At 41.5% G+C, this 23,744-nt stretch overlaps 1 protein-coding gene across 7 annotated transcripts in view; it reads right to left on the bottom strand.

The window, feature by feature from the left end:
- mtor (mechanistic target of rapamycin kinase) overlaps positions 1 to 23,744 on the bottom strand; it is a 131,402-nt gene that overhangs the window by 87,382 nt on the left and 20,276 nt on the right. For all 7 annotated transcript variants that reach the window (XM_037771753.1, XM_037771754.1, XM_037771755.1 and 4 more), the window contains 10 exons: positions 19,567 to 19,817; positions 19,358 to 19,444; positions 17,029 to 17,196; positions 11,290 to 11,402; positions 9,925 to 10,087; positions 9,334 to 9,426; positions 8,830 to 8,976; positions 5,557 to 5,699; positions 4,387 to 4,549; positions 1,217 to 1,362 (listed from right to left, as the gene is read on the bottom strand). In XM_037771753.1, coding sequence (XP_037627681.1) covers positions 1,217 to 1,362; positions 4,387 to 4,549; positions 5,557 to 5,699; positions 8,830 to 8,976; positions 9,334 to 9,426; positions 9,925 to 10,087; positions 11,290 to 11,402; positions 17,029 to 17,196; positions 19,358 to 19,444; positions 19,567 to 19,817 — 1,474 coding nt within the window. The remainder of the gene's footprint in view (positions 1 to 1,216; positions 1,363 to 4,386; positions 4,550 to 5,556; positions 5,700 to 8,829; positions 8,977 to 9,333; positions 9,427 to 9,924; positions 10,088 to 11,289; positions 11,403 to 17,028; positions 17,197 to 19,357; positions 19,445 to 19,566; positions 19,818 to 23,744) is intronic.

The raw sequence follows: 23,744 nt of genomic DNA, 5'->3' as shown, positions 1-23,744 counted from the left end.
AGGCAAGCGTCCAATTAGATGCCTGGAAAACAGATTTCGCCACGCCATGCCAAAGGCATAGAAATAAAGAAGGATGAGAATAGGGGATGGAAAAGATGACAGATGGTATCAAAGGCTTATGGGAGGATATGTGTAATATCAGTTTTTGTGTGTGTGTATTTATTAGAATGAAAATTGACCTTGAGAGAACGGTTTAATGTTTGTCTTCAAACAATAACTTCTAATGCGATAACCGTTTATCACAGAGGAACCTGTCGAGTCTAATCTTTGTGACGAGGATGAATCTTCACCAACAGGAAGAGACCTTCCACTGACACTGAATTATGTTAGGATCTCAAAGTTACCAAGATTTTGACTTTACTATAAATATAATTATATATATATATATAATTAAAAAAACTGTTAAACTGTTACTTAGACCAAAGGAGAAACTACTAGGGTTGTCGAATTTAACACGATAATAACCCAAATTCATTTTAATGCAACTAATTTCTTCAACGCATTAATGCAACTTGCGATTTTTAGGTTGTAGCGAGCTCAGTTTTAAAGCTAGAGTGAAGATACTGGCATCATGGGTACCCACACGTCTCCTCTTTACAGACATGCCCACTTTATGATAATCATACGCAGTTTGGGGCAAGTCATAGTCAAGTCAGCACACTGACACACTGACAGCTGTTGTTGTCTGTTGGGCTGCAGTTTGCCATGTTATGATTTGAGCATATTTGTTTATGCTAAATGCAGTACCTGTGAGGGTTTCTGCACAATATTTGTCATTGTTTTGTGTTGTTAATTGATATTTCTAATAATAAATATACACATACATCTGCATAAAGCAGCATATTTGCCCACTCCCATGTTGATAAGAGTATTAAATACTTGACAAATCTCCCTTTAAGGTACATTTTGAACAGATAAAAAAGTGAGACTAATTTGCGATTGATCACGATTAACTATGGACAATCATATGATTAATCATGATTAAATATTTGAATCGATCGACAGCCCTAGAAATGACGCAACCAAACAATAAGTTAGGCGGACCGTTAATGTCATTTTTAATTTGACCTGTTCATGTAAAGAAAAAAGGTGTGCTTGTTTTTTTTAGTTGAATCCTGTGATGAAGAAAGTTCAACTTCTCACAGTTTATAAAGGCCGTGTTTTTTTTTCTCATTTAAAAAAAAAGATTTGTTTCTGAGCTTTTCAGAGCACCTACCTGATAAGAGCCTCCAGGATGAGAGGAGAAGGCCCTTTCTGAAACTCCAGCTCTTTGTAGTGCAGAGCCTTGGCGTAGGCACGACACTTTGCAGCTCTCTCACCAAGCAGCACGATGCCGTTATCATCTCTGAGGGGCAGAGGGCCCTGGGAAAGGAAACACATTGTATAAAAATTACCTTAAATAAAATGAAACTTGAATGAAGAGTTGTCTGTGACCTCTACGGCCCTCTATCTGCACGATCAATAGATCGTATTATTCTGCTAAAGTCACACTATTTAACGTACACACTATAATGCAATTACTGTGAATGACTGGAATAAGGTAGTTTTATGTAGCAATTGAGTTAACGTGCAGAAGGGTGTCTGGTAGCCCCGAGAAAACATCTTGTGCCCTACTTTCCAATGGTTGGAATAGGACACTTTATATGTGTTTCTACTGCAGCCTCACAGCAGGGGGTCACCCTGCTGAAACCCTATATTATGACCCAGCCATGACGCTCTCTGCCCTCATAGTAACAGTATCATCACTAATTAGCTCAAGATGTGCGGTCAAACAGTGGACTAGAGAGAAAGTGCCATCTTGAAAGGCTTTCTCCAACCACTGCTGTGGTTTTAAGTATTACCTTCTACGTTCCTGTTCTTATTTTTATCTCAATGATAGCAGCCAGAATGTTTTCTAATTTTTTAATCTTAAAGCAGCAGTAGGCAGATTGGAGCAAATCTGATTTAAAAAAAGTTATTTTTAATGGTTATTATATCCTGACAGTAGTGCATGAGACAGGTAATCTGAAAATAAATGATATTCCTCTGTGTCCTCCGGTTCTCCTAACGGCATCTGCAAGATTTCGTAGACCAGAGGGAAACAACCAATCAGAGCCGAGCTGGAGCCTTGCCATCTCTGAGCAGCTGTCAATCACTCACAAACTCTGATCAAATATGAATCAATGTTCTGTTACTGTAATGCCTATTTCTCGCACAAAATGTTTTCAGAAACATCTTGTAGTGCACGGTTTAGCTGTAAAATGAGAAAGTTTGTGTTTCGGCAGCCATGTTGAGATCAGTTGAGGAAATACGAAGCACCGCCCACCTGCCGGAGCAAACTCTCTCACTTTACAGCTAAACAGTACACTACAAGATGTTTCTGAAGACATTTTATGTCAGAAATAGGCATTACAGTAACATAATATTGATTCATTATTACTAGTTTGACCGTTTGATCGGAGTTCACGAGTGATTGACAGCTGCCTCCGTTGAATGAACAGCCAATAGGAACGCTCTCTCTCTGAAATGACCTGTGATTGGCCAAAGTCTCCCATCATGGGAGCTTTTTAAAGCCTGAAAACAGAGCAATGAGGAGGAGCAGAAGTCGTTTTCTCTCAGAACACTTGAATTACATTATGCTGAAAAACATTCTGCCTACTGCCGCTTTAACCATTGAGAAGTACAAGCTACTGCAGTTTGCAGGCAAACTTCCAAACATCCATCTAAACAACACCTTTTACTCTGCTGTTTCCATTGCACTCAAAACCACTTGGGCCGTACCCACACCACAGACACAGCATGACGCAGGTATGCGAATTGTAGTATTTGTTTCTCCACAAAATACAAGGGCAAATAAGGACACCTGGCTGGTTTCTCTTGTTTTTTTTGCATTGACACATTTACTGAGCGCCTATGTTATTTGCGGTCATACACTCTGTTCTGCATCTGGTTCACCGTTTGAATTTTCCGGCAGATGCGTTCATTGAAAACACTGGATGCTTTCACGCAACAAACTTTGTGTGAAGTTACGTTGATGACAAAGAAAAACCTTAAAATGAACAGAGCCAAGTGAACCATCATCGTTGTTTCCACAAAGACGACATCAAAACAGATCAAGGTTAAGCTGCTGCATTGCCAGCTGGAGGCTAATGTAAGTACAGCCTATTTTCAAATGGTATTTCAGCATCATGTAGTGCATGTAATGTCATGGCACAGCCACTTGGCATGCACTTTTTGTTCCATAAAGGGGCTGGACAGTGTATATAAAAAGCTCAAAAATGGACAAGTTATAGCTGAGTCATTGGTAGTAATGAATAACATCTAACCCCTGTAGATTTATGATGGGCGGTTGGATATTAAATTCTATGATGCAGGAAAAGCTTTATGTATCATCCCTTTAACCCCCCGAGACCCGAGGGATTGCGGGCGATCCTTACCGACTTTACTGTCTTTCAGAGGCTGTAGCAAGGTTCACTTTTAGAGTCAGAGTGAAGATACAGATATCATATGAAACGTTAATGCCCATGTCATGCTAGCTTATTGGGAAGGAGGCTAAAAAAAAAACTAAATAAAAAACAATATTTGAAAGTTGACCTCACAGTATGAAATGACCTGTGGTGACCTCTAGGATAATCATAGCCTCATGAAACTTTACAGCCACAAACTAGAGACTTAGAGCATTCAGAGGATAGGGTAGATTGATAATAAGGGGGTTTCTGAGCAGTTTCCAAAACAGAAGTGCTCACCATCCAATCGCCGAAAAATACAATTCTTACAGAAATCTCCAAATGTCAAAAGATTTGGTTACCAAGTCACAGCATGGCTTTTTCTATGATGTTCCTCAAGGTCTGGGTGTCTTAATGTGGCATTTTGGAGGGATTATTGATCATTTTCATCAATTCTTGAGTGGTAAACAATGGTTAGATTTAGCACTAAATCTGTGTGACAAATAAATCAACATATAAACTGCTACAACAACTTATGAGACATAAGTGAGCATGGGAATGACCATCATAATGTTCTAAGCCCTTTTACATGCTCACAATTTATTTTAATTAATCAATTAATTACTTAATTCATGTTTATTTCTGATTAATGACTAGAAGAAATTGACAGTGTTGAGCTGCATCTCAAATTAATCTCCAGGTCCTCAGCTTTCAGATGATGTACACCACTTCTATGTGACATCTACTGCTGACCTGCTATCTGCCCCTAAACACCCCCTGCACCCCCCTAAAAAAGACAAAAACGGGTCTATTGTGGATCTCAGAGGGTTAAAATGTTAAAAATATCAAAACTTGAATTTGGAAAATTCGACAAAATTCGACAAAATTGACATGTGCTTCAGTCTAAATTGTATCGCCGTGATTCTGTGGTTTAATGTAGCCGCTGAGGTGCAACGCTAACCTTGTCACTGTGCTCCATGAATTCTGCCAGGTTGAGCAGAGTCTGTGTGACCTCTGCGATGTCCTGGGAGGTGAGAGCTAGCTCGATGCTGCGGATGAGCTCATCCTGCTGGTCCTCACTCAGCTCAGACCAACAAGACAGGAAGGCGGCATTGAACAGGTCCCTGTGCACCACAGAAACAGCATTTACAAAAGACAAAGATAAAAACAAAAAAAAAGATAAAAACAAAGATATACAGTGTGTGACACAAGATTAAAATGTTGCTATTTAGTAGAAGCAGGCTTTGGGAGACCAGCACATCAATAAGTAGCAAGATTATTCTATAGCTTGTAAAATGGATCACTGTAAACCAGGTGCCATGTTGTTTTATAGCTTTGATCACAGAGTATTTATAGTATCTGTCAATAACAGTCTGCTTCACATTTACAGTTGCATGCAGTCATATCTGAAAACTGGTAGCTAATGCAGCCAGTCTTGTGCTGCTGGTAACTGAGCAGCTGTGCATTGAGCAGATCCTCAACAACAGCTGATGTTTCACTGCTTTGCTCAATGGTGGCTGTCCGCTAACACTAACAATAGAGATGTGAAGCACAAAGGCAGAGCTTCAAATTCTTCTAAGTCTCCGCGATAACATGTCAATTATGTGAATGTTTTATTAGGGCTGTCAATCGATTCAAATATTGAATCGCGATTAATCGCAAATTTATTGCACAGTTTTTATCTGTTCAAAATGTACCTTAACGGGAGATTTGTCAAGTATCTAATACTCTTATCAACATGGGAGTGGGCAAATATGCTGCTTTATGCAAATATATGTATATATTTATTACTGGAAATCAGTTAACAACATTTACTGCATTTAGCATAAAAAATGTGCTCAAATCATAACATGGTTAAACTGCAGCCCAACAGGCAACAACAACAGTCAGTGTGTCAGTGTGCTGACTTGACTATGACTTGCCTCAAACTGCTTGTGATTATCATAAAGTTGGCATGTCTGTAAAGGGGAGACTCGTGGGTACCCATAGAACCCATTTACATTCACATATCTTGAGGTCAGTTTGAAGCATTATTTAGCCTCCTTTGTGACAAGCTAGTATGATATGGTTGCTACCAATGGAAAAAAAGGGATAGAGGGGGGAGGAAGTGAGCTAGAGAGGTAAAGCCGACCTGGCGAGAGGGATGTAGGTTTGGGCCAGTGACCAGCATGACCGCAGCGCTGGAGAGGACGACTCCTTGAGCAGGACGACGCTCAAGCGCCTCAGCCATTCCAGCCAGTCGTCTTTGGACACCTTCCTGGCAGCACCCCAAGCCTGCGAAGAGACAGAAATCCGTCATCTCAGATGTCACTGGGAACTACGTGGGAGCAACACAGTTTCTCCAGACTTGAGTGTCACAGCTGATGTGTGTGGGACGATCTGGCTGAGATGCACACATAAATCTGGTTGCTACTAGTCATCAAATGGAACAGCATTCTTCCAAAAGATTGCCTCATTTGGTGTTTTGATGTCGGCGGTGGAGAGCGGTGGAGGGCGACGTGTAACGCGTCAGTCTGCACGTCAATCCCCCATGGGTATTCGACTTAAAAATAAACTTATATTGTACAAAAGTTTTAAGCTAAAGTAGGCAAATTGGTGCAAATAGGATTAAAATTCAAAACATCCACTGTGCTTCTAATCCAACACACATTTTGTCAAATTCAGCAAATATCTCGTCACGGTCCACCACTATTATGACAAACACTCACAGCGACCGTGTGAGTGTGTGCATGCTTGAGAGAGAGAGACAGAGAGGGGGAGAGACGGTAGACTGGACAGAATGTTTCAGTAAGGTATTAATAATAATTTGAATGTCAACGTTATAAATGAAGCTTCAATCTATTCGGTAGGCTACAGCCCTACGAGCCACACAACTCTATTTAGAATTTGACAAACGCTGAAATCGGACCGACCAGCCTATTATTATATTTTTTAGAGCGCTTCTTCATTGAACTTATTTTCAAGTTATGTCAAATGTGGGCTTTTTTATGGCTATTTAAAAGATATGTCCGGTAGTTGTCCTATTTGGCTGGAATTCTGGAATATTAACGACCATATTGGCCGTCAATAAGAAGTCTAGCCTACACCCTGAATGATAGCAGCCAGAATGTTTTCCAACCGTCTCTCCTATTGCATATAATTTACTGCAGTTTGGGAAAACTTCAAACCTACAACACAAAATCCATTTAAACAACACCTTTTACTCTGCTGTTTCCATTGCACTGAAAACCAACCACACCACAGTTGACACAGCGTGACACAGGTATCCTGACTGCACTGAATTGTTGCATTGGTGTCTCCACAAAATATGAGGGCAAATGAGGACACTTTCTCTTGTTGTTTTTCAGCGTTCTTCCAAAAGATTGCCTCATTTGGTGTTTTGATGACGGTGGTGGAGAGCGCTGTGTAACGCGTCAGTCTTAACGTCAATCCCTCATAGGTATTCAACTCAGGGTTTATGTTAAGCGTCTTTTTTCCAGTATCACGCGTCGTTGTCTGGCAGATTTAATGATCAAAATGTCCGTTGGGAAATATGCCAAATAAATAAATTAATAGCATATTAAATAGCCTAAAATAGCCTTAAATATAAACTTATATTGTACAAAAGTTGAAATGCCTCCACTCGGCTGTGCTTCTAATCCAATAAACTTTTTTTCAAATTCATTGAATTTCTCTTCACGGTCCGCTGGCTGTTTGTTCTGTGTGTGAGTAAAGCTGATCTTCTTACACAGCCAGCTGACTGTGTAAATGCGAAACAAACAAAGTGGCCCAGACCAAGCCACTATAATGATGATATAAATAATGACTACATCTATGTTTCTGCAATAAATATTCGCTCTTGGATTTGAGACAAACACTCACAGCGAACGTGTGAGTGTGAGCGTGCTTGAGAGAGACACAGAGAGGGGGAGAGAAGGTGGACTGGACGAAATCTTTCGGTAAGGTATTAATAATAATTTAAATGTCAACGTTATGAATGAAGCTTAATCTATCAGTAGGCTACAGCCCTACAAGCCACACAACTCTATTTCATTTAACTTCTTTTCAAGTTGTGTCAAATGTAGGTTATTAAATGGCAATTTGAAACATATGCCCAGTAGTTGTTCTATATGGCCGGAATTCTGGAATATTAATGGCCATTTATTACACGGCTGTGTTGAATACTCGATTCTGATTGGTCAATCATGACGTTCTGCTGTCTGTAATTATTTTATAGCAGACCGTTGCTATGTTTAGCCGACCGTTGCTATGTATAGCAGACCGTTGCTATGTATAGCCGACCGTTGCTATGGGCGCAGTTCTGATGTCGGACTCTGTCGGATTATTGATTTCTTAAGTAGCCGTGTAATAAGGGATAATGTACAGCTAGCAGGACATTGTTGTGAAAGAAACCCCTTCAGTTGAGAGACCCATGTCAGGGTTTCTTTTTCTTTTCAATGACCGGCTTGCTGTACATTATCACTTACATAGAGTGCTCCAGGGATGACGTCATTTTGAAGGCCAACCAGGAAGTTAGCATCGCCCTGGGTTCCCTCGACAAAAAGACGATGTGATTTTTCCCTTGGCTTTTGGATTATTGCAGAAAATAAGCTCCGTGGCAAATACGTTTATGATATTTACACGTTTTGTTCAGCAAGATAATCTTCATAACTGAACACCACTTTTATGAATTATGAAATGTGAATGCAATCGCCAGAAGTAAAAAGCTAACGTTAGGCTATAAACGAACTACACCGCGGTCGCATGAGAGCGAGTATACACAACGATGCTGTAAAGGAGGACGACGTGATGACGTTTAGTAGTTTCATTTAGCCACTCTTTTAAGACAAATACAGGCTTCAAAATTCACAAGTGTGGTATTTATTGATGTATTTTATGTCGTAGAACAAAACTTTAAAATCTCTTCAGCTTGTGTTAACCACAGACTTTATTTCAGGCATCTAACTAAAAAAACTCATTAAAAAAAACAGTGACTTCCAGACGAGGGAACCGGAAGTGCTAAAATGCTAACTCATTTTCGGGTTTCACGACTCATTACTGTAGCACTCTATTGGCCGTCAAAAAAAAATATCTAGCGTAAAACCTGATTCAACTGGGTAGAGATCTGGTGACTGTGAAGGCCATAGCATATGATTCACTTCATCTTCATATTCATTGAACCATTCAGTGACCCCCTTGTGCCCTGAATGGAAGCATCTGCATTCATTGTGTTCCTCTTTAATTCATCAGCGGTCTGTTGGTCCGTATGTCATCGCTACAAATAAACCAAGGGCTTGTACACAGGGCTGTTTACTGTACACAACCACAACGCAGTCAACAACTATGCCAGTGAAACCAACACTGTGTTTCCTTCCACTATGGAAGTATAAATCAGAAAGTAAAAATGTCAATGATCCCTTCTGACCTTCTGAAGTGCGGTCGTGCTGACGTGAAGCTTCTTCATAGGCCCCGCCTCCACCGGCCCACTGACCAGAGTGTCGCCTTGGTTACCACGATGCTGGCGATGTTGGAAGATTAGAGGGTCCTCTTCCTCCTCAGCCAGAGTGTAGCCCTATAATGGCCACACACAAACACAAACACACAGCCCACCCACAGACTGTTGAGTCCGGCCTCAAAACATGTTTTATGAATGTAGAAGGGCATTTCCTTCCTGGGGGACAACTGTTGATAAACACAGCATGAAAATGACTTGCTTATGATGCACTGTACCTAAAAAAAATAACTTTGTTTATTTGTGATTATGTAATGTATTGCTTGACCATGTGTCATGAAGGGTTATAATGTTTGGGCCTGACTGGGCAGGAGGCAAACAACAATGAATTCAGGAGACATGTTGGAAATGTGCGCAGTATCAATTGCTTGAGTATGTTTTTGAGAAAACCTGGATATATATATTGGGGGGACTCACCTTAACGATGCGACATATGAGTATGTCATAGCGCTGGTGGTTGATCCTGTGCTTCAGCATCACTTTATTCACCATGGGGATGAAGATCTGGTACTGAAATTAAGAGGAAAGGGAAGGAGGGTAGATAAAAGGGTGCATGAGTGCTTGATGTGGTTTAGTCTGGCTACCTCTGGCTAACCGCGCCAGGAGCCAAATAAGTGAGTATCCTGCACTTGTCTCTAACCACCATGAGTCTCAGATCAAAAGCTTCCCCTGCACGTTTGCTGCCAGACGAGGCTGCACGTGGGCTGGTGCTTCTGAGGTTAGGCCTGAAAATGATAGGAGGGTTTAGGGAAAAGGGAGGGGATGTGCTTAGGGGGGAGAGGGAGGGGTGACTTTGACCTCATCCACTCTCATAAACACCACCCCCCGCCGCCAAACGGTCAATGACATCAGCAGTCTGGCAGGAAGCACCGGTAATAAAGACTAGGGGGGGAGGGGGTTAAGGGTTACCGAAATGCTGTTCATGTGAAGCCAGCAGTAGGGAGGCTGAAAGCACTGTTTTGAATAATAGCTACATCTAAAGTGAGCCCCGGGGACAACTATAGCTACCTTTTTCCCCAACTGGAACACCAGCGAGGACAGGGTGTCCATAGAGGTGGGGCGCAGCTCAGGCGTGCTGTCAAGTGTCCGAACAATCGGGTGGATAATGCGTGAAGCGTAGTCGGTGAAGTCCAGGGACTCTGTCAGCCGGTCCAGTGTCTCCAAGGCAACCCTGAGCCACACGGAGGAAAAACAGATCAACACAAGAACAGAGTAGGACAGAGAGACAGAACCTGCTCCAAAGGACTTAAAAGTGCACCTAAAAATGTTATGCTTTAACCCTTGAGACTGACTTTACTCTATTTCAACTGCTTGTTGGCAAGGAGGCTAAATACCGCTCCAAATTTAGGCTAAATTTTGGCGAGGAAAAACTAGCAGGGCCATTTTCAAAGGGGTTTCTTGACCTCTGACCTCAAAATATGTGAATGTAAATGGGTTCTATGGGTACCCACGAGTCTCCCCTTTACATGCCCACTTTATGATAATCACATGCAGTTTGGGGCACAAACCATGCTGTTTTTTTTAATGCAGTATAAATGTGTTATTTTCACCTATTCTAAAATGGTGTATTTGAATATTTCTGCATACTGGGGTCACTAAACAGTCTAGGAATTGCATAAAGTGTGTATCACCATAAAGCTGAGACTTTTTAAAACTTGACCTCACTGTATAAAATGACAATTATGATAATGATAATCACAGCCTCATGAAACTTTACAACCACAAACTACAGACCTAGGGCATTCAGAGGATGGATGGCTTTTCTAGGTAGACTGACAATAAGGGGGTTTCTGAGTAGTTTCCAGAACAGAAGTGCTCGCCATGTAATTGCCGAAAAATGCAGTTCTTCTCCAAATCTTCCAATCATCTCCAAATGTCAAAAGTTTTTGATACCAAATCACAGCATGGCTTTTTCTATGGTGTTCCTCAACATCTTGGTGTCTTAATGTGGTATTTTGGAGGGACTATTGATCATTTTTTATCAATTCTCGAGTGGTAAAAAATAGTAAAATTTAGCACCAAATCAATGTAACAAATGGTATCAACCCAAAAACTGTTACAACAACTTTTGAGACATAAGTGAGCATGGCAATGGCTATAATATACACCTATATCATAATCAGAGGGTTAAAGAATACTACCAGTGAAACCCTGTTCCTTCTGGTATCATAGCACTAGTATCGATACTCTTTTTCCTATTTCTGTGGCGCAAGTGTTTATACACAATCAAAATCAGATTTAGGAGATGATACAAAAATATCACATCAATAAAATCCACCGTTGTGTGAAATCCAGTGAGAATGAATTTTAACCTCTCACTAAATTCAAAACCACGACTACATGAGCACAGGGACAGCTGTGTGGAGTACTGACTTGCGGGCCTGCAGCGGTACATCATTGGCATCAAACAGCTTGACAATGGGAGGCAGCAGCAAGTGCAGGTAGTCGTCTAGGTTGGCACCGAACAGCTGGATGGCGTTGAGCATCTGCAAAAGAGAGCACACACTAAAACTGAAACTGATCTCGGCCCCCTCAATGTTATAAAGAACAGACTGCAGAATTATACTAGGGTGCTCTTTTTTTACACATACCATTGCATTGATGTTAGACACAATCAGGTAGATCCCTAGCATCAATTTCTCTGGTACCAATTTACTTTTAAACGCATTAACTTTAACTATCCTTATTGTCTAAAACTATTTTTTTTCCTTATACATTAAATTATTCACCAAGATGCTCTGATCAGATCCTCTTTATAGTCCCCCTTTGTATCTAAAGAAGATGGTAAAAAAAAGCAGCTTTTATGTTTCGGGCTACTTCTGATTGGAAATATCCGTTCTCTGTCAGAATTTCGTTTATTTAAAAATGTTTCTCATCTTAAAACAGATGCCAATGTTTTCAGTAATGCCATCACTGTTCCTCTCTCTGTTAAGAGTCTGGCCATGGTCCGGTTGATTGTGTCTAGTCTAAGGATGTACTCCTTCCTTTCCTTTTTTTTCTCCTCCCTTAGTTATGTAGTTTATTTGTTTGTTTGTTTTGTCATTATTGTGTTATATAACGGGGTCTCTTGTTCTGCTTTCCATTTGTTTTATGAGTTGTTTGTTTGGAACTACCTTGTAAAAGAGATGACACATCTCAAGGGATTTATCCTGATATAATACATTTCTAATACAGTGCTCAGTCCACAACACTTAACATGAGCAGTTCATTTTAATGAGCTTGTTATTGCTAAATGGCCTTTTTCAGGAATCCCTAAAGAAAAGCTAGATGGAAGGCGCTGGCACACATGCTAGGATTCCAGGGAAATGCTGCATTGCTATGAGTGCAGAATGAATGATCGCATATCTTATTTGTGTGCCACTTCACAGAACACAGACCATAATGTTTAACACAGTGCAATAGAGTAATAATACACTGGCCAAGACTGACATTATACGCACTATGCCCAAAGCTTGCGATTTGTTGCGGTTCACTTTTAAAACTTGATATCAGCAGAGACTGATAATGCGAACTGATGACGAACCTCTCCTCACATTCTTTTATTTATGTACTTACAAAATAGCAATGAAGGGACTGTGTGTAGGATTTGGCTGCATCTAGCAGCTGACTACGCCTCCGCTCATACCTCCCTTTCCAAGACTGTGGTAATATGAGCCGCCAAGTGCAAAACCGTGGGTAGGACGTTCGCTTCACTCAGAGGCCATTCTTACCATAATAACACCACTTTATGAGCCGCAGCAGTCAGACCGTGGCTGGCGGTACCACGGTTTTGCACTCTGAGGCTCGCGTTACCGCAGTTTCACAAGCGCGTTGGACGACTACGGTGGCCTTCAGGTGACATAAAAAACGTGAAAGGCTTTTTCTGGAGTCAGTGTTTGGTTTGTCCGTTCTGGGCTACTGTAGAAACACGGCAGACTCCGTGAAGAGGACCCGCTCCCTACTGTATGTAGATATGAAGGGCTCATTCTAAGATAACGAAAATTTCATTAACGAAAACATTAGTTATGATTATTACATTCCATGTCTGCTAATAGATCCCTCGAAATGCTACACATTGGCCCCTTTATGATTCACCAGGTATTCATCACAGAATCCAACATGTATTGATACCGCACAGTCTGATACAACCAAGAATTTATTAGACCCGACTTGCTCAGTGTGGCGTGTAATGAACAGTAAGAACTCATGTCTGGGACCGCTAAGGTCTCAGGCCTCACTGGGGGGGTTATGAGTGCCGCCTCCGTCCAGCCAGCTAGCTGTCAACAACACATCATAAAAAACAAAATTTAACATCAGCTGTGTGGTTGTTTTTTTAAAAAAAAAGGCTCCTGCAGTTTCATCTAATGGTGACATCATGCTGTGTGGAGCATGTGTGAGAAGCATGCAGTGATAGATGGTGGTCCTAAAGGATGACGTATGTTGCAGCAAACAAACCCAACCCCAGCCCCCCCAACACGCACCATGACCACTTCCGCTCTTTCCCCGCACCTCCGCCCCCGCGTTTAAATTGCGCACGGCGAGACAGCAGGAAGCCGAGGTGGAGGTGTACATGTATGCGTGTGTGTGCTGGGGGTTTGGGGGCTGGGGGGGTGGGGGGGCTGGACAGAACAGCTCCTAGAAATGATGGAAGTATGTTTTTCTTTTCTTTTCCTTTGGACTAGAGCGTAACCCGATTCCCAGCACCCCCATTTCGTGATCCCCATCCTGTGCTACAGATTAAGCTCCAGACCCAGGGCCTGAGTTATAGACTATCCAGACTGTGGCCTGCTGGGTTATCTAATACTGCACACTCTGAGACAAAACAGCACCAGAGCAGAGAACACTAGATGACCGTGCTTCTTATGATTCTGTCTTTGTGGTCTGTGCCCAAAAACCATGATTTAGGGTTTGAGGGAAAACCCACACAACCTCTGGCAGCAGCTGCTGAAACGGGAGAGTGTGTCAGCTACAGGTCTATGCCGTCTTTTGAACTTGCTGTATTACAAGTGACCGGAATGGTCTTGATGGATATCGACGGAAACCGCGAACAGAAAACAGCACCCCGATAAGTCAACTGTGGGCTGAGCTCCTGTGTCTTCTGAGAGAGTGTGGAGTGATGGGAGTACTTTTAAAACACACACTCCTCTTGGCAGTACTAGCAAAATTAAGCCATCTACTCAAATAACAACTCAAATCTGACATATGATCTTTTCAATCTAGTTAGTGCGTTTTTCTCCACCAGATTTATGACACACAACATGTCACTTTTTCTCCATTAATCAGCTGTCAAATGTCTAGCGTAACATAACACATCATCTGAGGTCATGCTATACTTAGACGTGCATATTATTGTTTCACTGACATTATCAATTATGGGAATTAAACTTGAACTCTCTGTTTACAGCTACCTTATATTTTGTGTGAAGTGAATTACAAGCACATCTAAACGTGTCAGTAACCTGTCCTATACATCTTTCTCTCGCACAGGGTTCGTCCTGCTCGGAGAATTGTTACGACACAGTCAGACCGAAGTACGCCTGGTGAAATTTATTCACATGGTGTGGCCAAAAGCAAGGGGGGGGGCCAAGAAGAAGTGTGGGTTGGATTGTAAAGATAAACTGCTGGAGCTCAACAGCGCCCAGGAGGTGAACTGGCACCTCTCCAGCCACCAGTCCACACTCCGAACCCACTGGTCCCTGCTGGACTCGAACCAGTCACCCTACAGTTCCTAAGCCAGATTCTTACAGACTGTCATGAAACTCTGTCGCTGTCTTGCACTCAATGCTGCAAAACAGCACTCCTTCTTCGCTGCTTGTATTATTTCACCGTGCTGTTTCACTTGAGCCTCACACGACTCCGTTCAATTATATTCTACTGTGTACAAAGCGCCCCCGTCCCACAGAGAATTAATGGGAAGCAAATTTCTGTCTGCCTGCGCCATTGGGCTGGCTTGAAATGTTTGAATATTTGTTTGTTACATTGGTATTTAAAGGTGCCCTGTGGAGTTTTTCTTGTATACAACCAAAAAAGATTGTTTAAATTTAGTGTTACTCACCAAAACACATTGTGTGTATCTTTGAGGCCTAACATGCTGCATTCATTTTCCTTCTTCACAAAACAATTAAAATGAATATTTTCTAAATATTTGAGACCCTGTGTTGTTTACAGCCATGTTTGTTAGCTAGCATTCTTCTTCTTCCTTTCCTTTACTGGTGCACCGTCATCAGGAATGTGTGTCATGTAACTTGCCTGCTTGTGCTCGTATGGGGTCCCACTCATAAAAACATTGCTGCTGGCGGTTCAAAAACACTCCACTGGGTACCTTCTAATCTCTAGTCACTAATCGAACCGATAGAATGACAGGATGATTGATTATTTAGATTATTAAATGCAATTAAGCTACTTGCTACAAAGGATTCAGATCATATTCCATCAACCTTTTTTTACGCAAATGTATGTATATATTAATTATTGTAAATCAATTAACAGCACAAAACAATGACAGATATTGTCCAGAAACCCTCACAGGTACTGCATTTAGCATAAAACAATATGCTCAGATCATAACATGGCAAACTGCAGCCCAGCAGGCAACAACAGCTGTCAGTGTGTCAGTGTGCTGACTTGACTATGACTTGCCCCAAGCTGCATGTGATTATCATAAAGTGGGCATCGTGGGACTCGTGGGTACCCATAGAACCCATTTTCATTCACATATCTTGAGGTCAGGAGGTCAAGGGACCCCTCTGAAAATGGCAATGCCAGTTATTCCTCACCAAAATTTAGCATAAGTTTGGAGCGTTATTTAGCCTCCTTTGCGACATGCTCGTATGACATGGTTGGTTGACATGGACATGGTTACCAATGGAATCCTTGGGTTTCGTAGTTTCATATGATGTCAGTATCTTCTCTTCTAGCTTTAAAACTGAGCCCGCTACAACCTAAAAAGTAAGCTAAGTTAATGCATTAAAGAAATTAGTGGCGTGAAAACTAATTTGCGTCAACTTTGACAGCCCTAACATCAATACTTCTCAAACTTCGTCCCCAGGACTCAAAAGTCAGCAGTCATCTGATGTACTGATGTACACGTGGAACATTTTGGTGAAACACTCTCAACAGTGTTGAATTTCATCAATTCTGTACTCAATTCTGCATATTAAAATAATTAGAAGAAGAACTGATACAATCCATCAGATTTGCTAACAGTAGAGAAGTAAGCATGAAAATATGCTGCCAGTCTCGGGGATTATTTGCAATACAGACGCTTAGGCTACGGCAGGTTTTGTCAGAGCATTATTATCAAATGCATCTTGGCAGGACTGAATAATTGCCATCCATGTCAACTGGAAACTTAGAAATAAGGTTTGAACTAAGGCCACCAGTTAAATTATGTATGTACACTAAGAAATTAACAGTGACTGTACAAATTGTAAAATGTTGCAATGATGATACTGCCTATGAATCGGGCCACAGAAGGCAGTTTGCTCAGCTTTTATTGCAAGTATTTTCAAATGACTCAATTTTCTTTTTTATTCTTCAGTTATTGCTCTGCACTCTGCAGCGTAAGCATCCGTGGTAGCATTAACCTGTTTCCAAGCAATATTCTTTATTTGTTAAGCCTCTGCTGACGGGCTCTGAAAGCACCTTATTTAAAGCTGTTCCAGCTCTGTGACCACAATTTCAATTCTAGTCTTATTGGATTCATTTCGGTTACCTCTCTATTTGTTAAATCTATACTGTTTTTATTTTTCAATTCAATATTTATGTTTATGTTTCTTCTTCCCTGATTAATTCTGGAAGTTTTTCCTGCTGCAATAGCTGAATTTCAACACAACTCCTTGAATCTGATCTCAACCTGTAATTTATTTTTATGATGGTAAAATAAAAAATAAAAACCTTGGAAATAATAATAGCTTAGAACTCGTAGTTATCTGGTATTATTTTGTGCAGACAGCAGCTTTTCTTTGAATGCTGGTGGTTGGGAAGCCCTTCGGTGTACGCTTCCATCACAAATTAACACATTTAAATTCATGGAAAATAATGAGATACCACTACTTTAACCAAGTGCAGGCCTATAATCGCACAGCAGGATTGGTGATTTTTGCCAACTGAACTGCACCACATTGCACTGACCTTGATGGTGACGCTGCGTCCGGTGCTGTTGTCATGCATGAAGACACGCAGCATGTGTGGGATAAGCTGAGGCAGGTAGAGCTTGAACTCTCCGCCCAGCGCCACCACGATCTGCTCGATCAGAAGGATGATGGTGTTCTGCATGGGGTTGTTTGGCGTCCAGTACTCCTACGAGACAGAACGGAAGATGTTGGCATGAATTGGAATACCATCATATGGAGTATTTCTTCAAAAAACGATAAACTAAGGAATACTGTGCTTGCTTTGTTTAGCACACAAGCAAAACCCATTTTGCTGCTATGTAGCTCTAAAAGGGGATGGCAATATTACCACGTAAATGTCCACTACATTCACTCTCCCACTTACCTGATTACTTTCAGAGATGTTCTGATACCATTTTTTCCTTCCCGATTCCGATTAATTTACTTGTGGTATCGGCCGATACCGAGTACCGATCCGATACCCGCGTGATAAATATAATATCTTCATCGTTTTAGGCTATCTTTGCAGAGTTTATCTCGTTGTTGTAATTCGGTTTCCAATGTTTGGTTGCTGCAGTTTGTACTTTGTTCCCCCTTTGCCTTGGCGAAGTTGTAGTGATCTTTCGCGTGATGCATCTTCAAATGTTTTATAAGATTGCTGGTGTTGAAATTGGCAACACTAGTGCCCGCCTTTGAAACGGAAGCCTTACATACTGACTAACATTTTCCTCCCTCTGACTACCGTTACACTCTCCATTAGCACTGCACTGTTGTTATTTGCTATCGTCACGTGACAAACTACCTGCGATCAGTTCTTCTTCTCTGCTCTAAAACAGTAGTTGCCATTGGCAGCCATGATACATCCAGGGCGACAGCACAGTGACGGCTAATGTTTTGGAGGGGCAAAGAAGAATCTGGTTAAACAATTCGATTTTTTTCTGGGTTAATAAATTATGGAATCGGATCGGTGCTCAGCCTGTCTGAATTTTGGGCCGGATCGGACGCATTTCCGACGCTGGTATTGGTATCGGAACAACTCTAATTAGGTTATCACCTTACTGAACAACAATGAAATAATATTAGGAGGTCAGACTTTCCTCAAATGTGGTCTAAACTAATAATACCCAAGCTAACAGACAGATGTGACTGTTGTAGTAAGTTAGACGTTTGTCCTAAATAAGAGTGACCTCAATTCATGCAAGTCCAATGTCTGAATATAAATTTTTAATATTCAGAAGGTACATCCAAAGTACTTAGTACGAAGCACTACCTCATCCACCTTGCTCTCATTTAGTGTTTGTGTGGGTCTGAAGAATTGGGTCAAAATGTGTTTCCATCAACGAGCTGAGACGCTTGGACTGATTTCACTCTGGACGGACAAAGCTTGTGTCGCGATACTAGATGGCGAGGAAGGGAGACAATTTCCTGTCAACCGGGACTGACATCACGTCTGTGTGGCTCATGACACCGTTTTGGAAAATCCAGGCACGGCCACTGTGTACATTAGAGATAATAGCGATTGGAGTTGAGGTGGAAGACTTGAAGTCACGCAATACGTCAATCAGTCAATGGGCTTCAGCTGTGAGATCTGGCGGAGGTGTTTTGTCAGTGGCCTGAGGTCTCGGGCAGCCCCCGACTTCCTGCTCTCCCTGCCTGTGGCAGCTGACTAGAGAGCGAGTGAGTGTACATCCTGAATGGCTATTCCAGCCCCCTCATCTGGATGCGGGAGCTGAGCTGGAGCATAAATGAATAGATTCTTTGTTTCACTCCACCATTTATTAACTCAGAGGGACTTGAGGCGCAGTGGTCCAGCTCTCTCTCAATTACTTTTCTTCAGAAGGAGTCGCAAAAGTGCCGGTAACAGTGTTACCAAGATTCCGACACTAAGGGGTGTCATATGATATTTTGTGCCTTGCTGTATGATTATGTGGTAGACAAGTGTGTTTGTGCAAGTGCAAGGGCTATGGCTTTAGCAGTTGTTCCACATCATGTTTTCTCAGAATTGGATAATGTGAATTGATCTGCTCTTAGAAAGTGTAAATAATGTAGAGAGTAATAAGAATATTAGCCAAATAAAAATAATAGTTTTCTACTCTTCCAGTCCCGCAGCCTCTTTTATCTTGTTAGTAAGTACCACACCGCCCATGATGTGTACTGCAGTGGGACATGGGGCCAGACTTCATCCAGGGGCCCTGAGCACATTGCTCCTAATGAGGGAAGTGGAGAGCACAACTGAGTGCAATTAAGAGTTTGCAGCTGTTTGCCTGACTCACAGGAAAATAAAGGGCGGCTGAATGATCAGTGTTAGGGATTAGAGGGGGTGTGGGGGTGTTGACACGGTTACTCACTCTGATGAGGGTGAAGATGTCGTCCATGTAAGGGCGGATGTGGATCTTCACAAAGCACACCACCATTCCCATCTGCTGGAAGAGGAACTGGAGAACAAAAAGAGCACAGAAAGGAGAAACAGTGATGATGAGAATAACTGATATTATTAACCAGAGGTAAACAGATAACAAATCAGCATCTTTTCCTCTTATTCTGTAGCGCTCCCTACCTCTCGGATACTGGCATCACAGACCCGGATGACGTTGAGGAAAGTGGGCATGACCTGCGGCAGGAACTGGACGCACTTGAGGCCCAGAGACTTGAAGATGAAGGTGACTGCTTGGACCACCATAGTGTGGTGGTTGGAGAGCGAAGGGTCTCTCAGGATGCGCATCAGCGTGACGATTGCCACGGCGGGGTAAAACTCATCCAAGGGCAGGTTGCCCATGTTCACTAGCATCTCACTGGTGCTGTAATCGGCTGGAAGGAAGAGAAAATAAAAGGGATACACTCATTTTTGCAACCTCTTAGTTTTAATTGGTTTTGGTACATGGCATACATATATTATTGTTTCCAAGGTGCCGGATCACATGGCACTTTTTTATAATATGGAGGCAGACTCCAGGACAGAAATCCAGTAATAATATAAAATATTAATGATAATTTCTGGGTCCTTTGTTTCCTTCCAGTGTCTTAAAATAACTCAACAGTTACTATACCAGCAATAATAACAGAAAATGCACACTTGGGTAAGTTTGTTGTTTGGGACCGGTCCCCCATTAAACATAACTTTGGACTTAAAGGGATTTAACATCTTACACTCCTGAAGAAGAAATGGTTGTATGTTGCGCAATGAACCACAAGCCGTGGCTATATGTTTTCTGGAATCACTTTACCCTGAGAAAATCATCGTTAAAGTGTCAGTAGTCAGTATATTTTTGGCATCATTGGGCAAAAATTCCATAATAACCTTTCAGCATATTGTAATTCAAGTGTTCTGAGAGATAACTAGACTTCTGCTCCTCCTCATGGCTCTGTTTTCAGGCTTTAGAAAATCTAGCCTGTGATGGTAGACTTTGACCAATCACAGGTCATTTCAGAGAGAGAGCGTTCCTATTGGCTGTGCTTCAGTCATGTGACCAGTGCTTGGTGTTCCTTCAGGAAATCTCAACATGGCTGTTGGGTCACAAACTTTCTCATTTTACAGCTAAACCGTGCACTACAAGATATATCTGAAAACATCTGAGGAGAGAAATAGGCATTAACGTAACAGAATATTTATTCATATTTGATCAGCGCTGCCTAGTTTGACCGTTTGGTCGGAGTTCGCAAGTGATTGACAGCCGGCTCTCATAGACAGCAGATGGACAGCAGATCTCAGGTCAGCTCTGACTGCTTGTTTTCCTCTGGTCTGTGAAATCTTGCAGAAGACTTGAAACTAGTGATTGAGATCATAAACTCATGTTTACAATGTTTACTGAGGTAATAAATCAAGTGAGAAGTAGGCTCGTTTTCTCATAGACTTCTATACAATCAGACTTCTTTTTGCAACCAGAGGAGTCGCCCCCTGCTGGCTATTAGAGAAAATGCAAGTTTAAGACACTTCAGAATTGCCTTCACGTTTTCAGACCCTGGAGTTGCCCACTGTTTTTTTACAAATATTACAGATGTAAACCATCCTTAAACAAACTTTGAACTTTAATGCAGCCCTATATTAATAATAACTAGTGGTTTGATTTTTGGTGGTGGGGAAAAACTCTTATTTTGGATTACAGATTTTGTCTTTAACGTGAAGCCAAAACTGGTGTCAGTCAGAAGCATTGCAATTCTTCTTTAGTCAGACAGTAAAATAATACTTCAAGCTTGATTCTTAAGAATAAAAACTGTCCCTATAAACTACTTCTGGCTTTTCCAAATGTGATCATACCGTCACGAGTATTGGAGCTTAGTTTACAGCTATAAATCCAATTCCAACTATAACTTCATGCGCCCAGTCCTTGTGACTAAGTAGGACAGAAGGCTATGTCGTCATGACACTCAGAGACTATTAGTTAGGCAATAATTCTCCAGTGTGCAAGTCTGAGTATATCAACGGTGATTTATGGCATCCAATACACCCCCCCCCTTACCATCCACATCAACACCTCCTTCTCCACACTAAATACAGCTGAAAGTGCTTCTGGTGCTGGCTGTTAAGTTTGACAACAATAATAGGCTGATGGGAGAAGAGAGCTGATATTGTTGGCTTGTTGCTGCTGGCCGCTTGTCAGTTCTGGCACCGACCTGTATTATAGCAGTGGACAACAAATCAAATAAGGATTTTTATTCTCTAAATCAAATTCTATTTCTTTTTTGATACGACGAAGCTAGATTGCAGGAGTTGATGATTATGCCGTGTGTGTGTGTTTAGTCTTGTCTAAACCACAAGAGTACTCTGTTTGCCAACATATACATAGTACTGTTTCTTTTTGGGCTATTTTCATTCTGGTTTTGGCGTTATGAGGTAATGCAAAATGATATAAGTTCTCACGGTGATATACAGTAAGTTTCAGTCAGATACATGCCTGAGCACAAACTGAATTACACTAAGCACAGGATATGCATGAACATGACACATAAGGTAAAGACAACTACATGATCAAACATGTTCCCTCTATGCCACATAACATTTACATTAAAGCAGCAGTAGGCAGATTGGAGCAAATATCATTTAAAAAAGTTATTTTTATAAAACGGTCACTATATCCTGAGAGTAGCATGAGACAGGTAATCAGAGCCGAGCTGGAGCCTTGCCGTCTCTGAGCAGCTGTCAATCACTCGCAAACTCCGATCAAACGGTCAAACTAGGCAGCGCTGATCAAATATGAATCAATGTTCTGTTACTGTAATGCCTATTTCTTGCACAAAATGTTTTCAGAAACATCTTGTAGTGTACTGTTTGGCTGTAAAATGACGACGTTTGTGACCCAGCCGTCCATGTTGAGATCAGCTGAGGAAATACCAAGCACCGCCCACCAGCCCGCGCAAACTTTCTCATTTTACAGTTAAACAGTACACTACAAGATCTTTCTGAAAACATTTTATGTGGGAATAGGCATTAGAGTAACAGAATATTGATTCATATTTGATCAGCGCTGCCTAGTTTGACCGTTTGATCGGAGTTTGCGAGTGATTGACAGCTGCCACCGCTGAATAAACAGCCAATAGGAACGCTCTCTCTCTCTGAAATGACCTGTGATTTGACAAAGTGTCCTGTTACAAGCTAGATTTTTAAAAGCCTGAAAACAGAGCCATGAGGAGTTGCAGAAGTCTAGTTTTCTCTCAGAACACTTGAATTACAATATGTGGAAAGGTTATTATGGATTTTTTGCCCTATGATGCCACAAACTGGCTACTGCAGGTTTAAATGATAACTTTGCATATGCACAGTGGGAAATGTGATGCAAGAGGGTTCCATTAAAAAAACGCAGGTAATCCAGCCAAAACGTCAAAGCCGTATCAACTTTTGGCACAACAACACAATGCAACGTTACTGCAAGCTCACATCTCTGATTGTGGGAACATACATCTGTTCGCCTAGCAATCATCAAAAACAGAAGATAAGATGACAGATGTCAAAATCCTGTCCCGTAGCATTTTAAACAGCTGTGGAGCATTTTGATGTTGATAAAACTTCAAACCCTACTCGATATTATATACAACTCAAACCAGCCTTCCTGGACCAATTTGCTTGGGCTGCCACTTGCTTTGCTTTCAAACGGTACCGCTTTTGGTCTGAACACCCAGTAATTCTCACCCTAACATTTAGCATTCATGCGATTGCTGCCATCTGTAATGAGCCACTTCAGAATCACCTTTAAGTACAGTAGAATCTAAAGAGCCACATGAGAGGGCTTCGGCGGTCGTGCCCAGAATTAGAGAGCACAATTTGATGTATTTCTTAAAAGAAACCGAGCAACAGTGGTGGTCTTTTTAACATTTAGAATGCATATTTATTTTTTTTTAAATAAGTGGTTTTATTAATGTGTTTTGTTACAGGCAATGCAAATGGGGTCAGTCTGAGCATTTATCTTTGCAAAGCTATTAAGTTTTACAAGGCATCTGAGAATACAGACGTCTGGTATTTAGCGTTTCACTGGCCTTCTGCAGGAGTACAGTTTCAGCTGCTCCAGTTGTCTCCCTGAAGGCTCTGGACTGTAGACAAAACACATTGGCACAGAGCGTGCAGGCTAAAGAGGGTAACTTTAGATCTTTTATTATTCTGGCCTTCACCGAGTCTAGATTAATGACAGCGATAGATGGCAACACATCTGTATCTTTACAGCCCACAAACAGGCATCAGGGCAGCTAAGTGAGGCAACAGTACTGTAGTAATTCAGGCTTCAGCTGTGTAGATATAAAAACTGA

This window comes from Sebastes umbrosus, chromosome 6, assembly GCF_015220745.1.
Source record: "Sebastes umbrosus isolate fSebUmb1 chromosome 6, fSebUmb1.pri, whole genome shotgun sequence".
NCBI lineage: Eukaryota > Metazoa > Chordata > Actinopteri > Perciformes > Sebastidae > Sebastes > Sebastes umbrosus.
The sequence above is the reverse complement of the archived record's forward strand: the minus strand, read 5'-3'. Positions and strand labels throughout refer to the sequence as shown.